The sequence below is a fragment of the Stegastes partitus genome, unplaced genomic scaffold (genome assembly GCF_000690725.1).
Source record: "Stegastes partitus isolate 25-593 unplaced genomic scaffold, Stegastes_partitus-1.0.2 Scaffold870, whole genome shotgun sequence".
NCBI classification, from domain to species: Eukaryota; Metazoa; Chordata; class Actinopteri; family Pomacentridae; genus Stegastes; species Stegastes partitus.
Window position 1 is genome coordinate 58459 of NW_007578601.1, and position 2633 is coordinate 61091.

The following is a 2633-nucleotide window of genomic DNA, read 5'->3' on the forward strand; positions in this document are numbered from 1 at the left end:
TGTACCAGGTTTAAGTCTGTTTGGAAGTTTTAAAGACTATTATTATCATTTTGGACACATTTTTATTGAATCTGAAGCCATGTTGGATGATCTTCAGTCATTTGTGACCATTTTTGAATCTATGTGGACAGTTTTTGAGTCATTTTTTGGACAGGTTTAGGTCATTCTGGACGGGTTTCAGGTCATTTGGGACATTTTTTTGTGTCTTTCTGGAGACATTTTGAGCTGCTTCTCTGCAGGAGTCTTTCCTTGAAGCTGAACTGAGTCACAGAAGCTTCGTTTCCCTGAAAGCGTGACGTGGACGGATCCGGTTCAGCTGCTCCAGTTTTCATCATCAATTAAATTAAAGAGCGGCTCATCAGACCAACAAAACGCGATTAGAAACGGTTTTCTTTTAATTCTGAGGCTTCAGCAAAACAATAAAATCCTTTAATAGATGAAAGAGCTCCTGATGAGCCTTTTGTTCTCCATCCAGTCGGATGTTTTCATCCTGGACGGTTTTAACGTCGCCTTCTAGGAACAGTTCAGCCCGTTTACTGGATGGAGCAGCTGAAGGCTGAAGACCCGACATTACGTCAGCCTCTCCGACGGAAACCAGGAGATCTGGAGGCTCATCAGAGGCAGAACGAGGCTGGACGAGGCTGAACGAGGCAGAACGAGGCTGAACGAGGCTGAACAAGGCTGAACAAGGCTAAAGGAGGCAGAACGAGGCTGGACGAGATCGAGCTGTAAACAGGCTGCAGCCGTCGGTTCTGAAGGTTTGCTGCTGGTTTGATTTGTTCCTTGTTGAGGTGTTTGATTGAAATAAAACAACTTTAGTTTTAAGGAGGTCGGAGGTGAAACAAGCAGAATCATGTTTAGTTTCTATTTTTCACCTAAAAAAATCCTCTAAAACGGCTCAGAACACTGATTTATTCCAGACGTGAGTTAAATCAGCTGGTGTGTGACATCACAGCCCCCGGTTGTCATGGCAACACTCCTCCCAACCAGCATCAGCGATCTGCGGGTCGTGTTTCCTGAGCACCTATTGGCTGCTGGGCGGCGCTCACCTGGCCAGCTTGTGCAGGTTGGAGAAGATTCCCTCGGGGACGCTCTCAATCAGGTTGTGGTCCAGACTCAGCGTGTTGACGCTGACCAGCAGGGCGATGGTCTCCCAGGGGATGTCCACCAGGTTGTTGTAGCTCAGGTCCAGGTCCTCCAGCGTCTCCAGGAAGTCCTGCACACACAAACAGGAAGTGGAGTGAAGCTGCTGCGAGAATCGATGCCACGGAAACAAAACACTGCTCACATTTCCTATAAATAAATGCAGAGAACGAGTCAATAAAATGCAAGAAAATAAACGTTTTTAAGCAAATCGGCTGTAAAAGGACAAAATCTGAAAGTTATCATCACAGTTAACACATTAAAATACGACAGAATAACGTCAAACACAATTAAATCCTGTTCCTGTAGCAGATTATAAACAAAGGAAAAAAACATCTTGACAAATATTAATCTAAATGTTCTTTATTTTTCTTACAGAAATCTCTATTTAGATAAAACTGCAAAAACGAGACACTAAAAGACAAACATGAGCACAATGACGATGTTATTTAAAAGCTGACTTATGCCTTTCACCATTCTTAAACCAAGTCCCAAGACAGTTTCAAAACCAGTCTGAAACCATTAATAACCAGTACAAACCACTCTGAAACCAGTCTGAAACCACTATAAACCAGTCTGAAACCATTAATAACCAGTACAAACCACTCTGAAACCAGTCTGAAACCACTATAAACCAGTCTGAAACCAATANCAGAGGAGGCAGCAGAGAGCATTGTGGGAGTTTAGGGGAACCACGACTAACGTGAAGGTAAATGACCTCCGACTGGAGATCAAGTTCCCTATTTTAGACCAACATCGTCTGTGCTCTTATTTTCTGTGATGTTTTAAAATCATCACCTGTTAAACTCAACATTCGACTGCTGCATTCGACAATCATCTATTTATGGATTTAGCCGTAGAGCTGCACATCTGGGCTTCAGCAAAATGAAACAGTTTGATGTGAAGCAGCTAAAACACTGATGCTAAACTAACAGAGGCAGGAAATGATCAGAGGAAGCTTTAATTTCACGTATTTGCAGAACAATTAATGGTTTTTAGGATCAGCTGGTGACGCTCTGACCAGTTTTATTACCGTCACAACCACAGAAACAGAACCTGAACGAATTAGTTCCACAATCAGCGTCTTCAAAGAGGCGCAGAGGCTTTGAAGTCGCCTTTAATTTCACTCTGTTGCTGCTTTATTCTCATTTCTGTGGTTATTAAAACATAAAACCTGTAAAGGCAGCAGCAGGAAACGTTTCCACTAAACGTCCTCCGGTTCTCCTGGTTCTCCTCTTAAGTCCTAAACGTCTGCAGCAGCTGAGGATTGAACTTCTCAGAGTGACAGAAACCTGGTTTCACGTCGTCTGGCTGCAGCGACGGGAAACGGATTAGATCATCTGATTAAAGCTTTTCTCTGAGAGCTGCTCTGGTTTCCTCCAGAGGATCCAGGTTTATGTTTACATGAACCAGATTTAATCAGGTTTAAGTTAATCTGGAGGTTAATTAAAACGATGTCGACATGTCTGGAGTCAATCTAAACACACTTT

The 2633-nt window shown here is 43.0% G+C and overlaps 1 protein-coding gene across 1 annotated transcript in view; it reads right to left on the minus strand.

Moving 5' to 3' along the window:
* LOC103365758 (leucine-rich repeat and fibronectin type III domain-containing protein 1-like protein) overlaps positions 1-2633 on the minus strand; it is a 97777-nt gene that overhangs the window by 45835 nt on the left and 49309 nt on the right. Inside the window, exon 4 of the mRNA XM_008293289.1 lies at positions 1049-1216. Coding sequence (XP_008291511.1) covers positions 1049-1216 — 168 coding nt within the window. The remainder of the gene's footprint in view (positions 1-1048; positions 1217-2633) is intronic.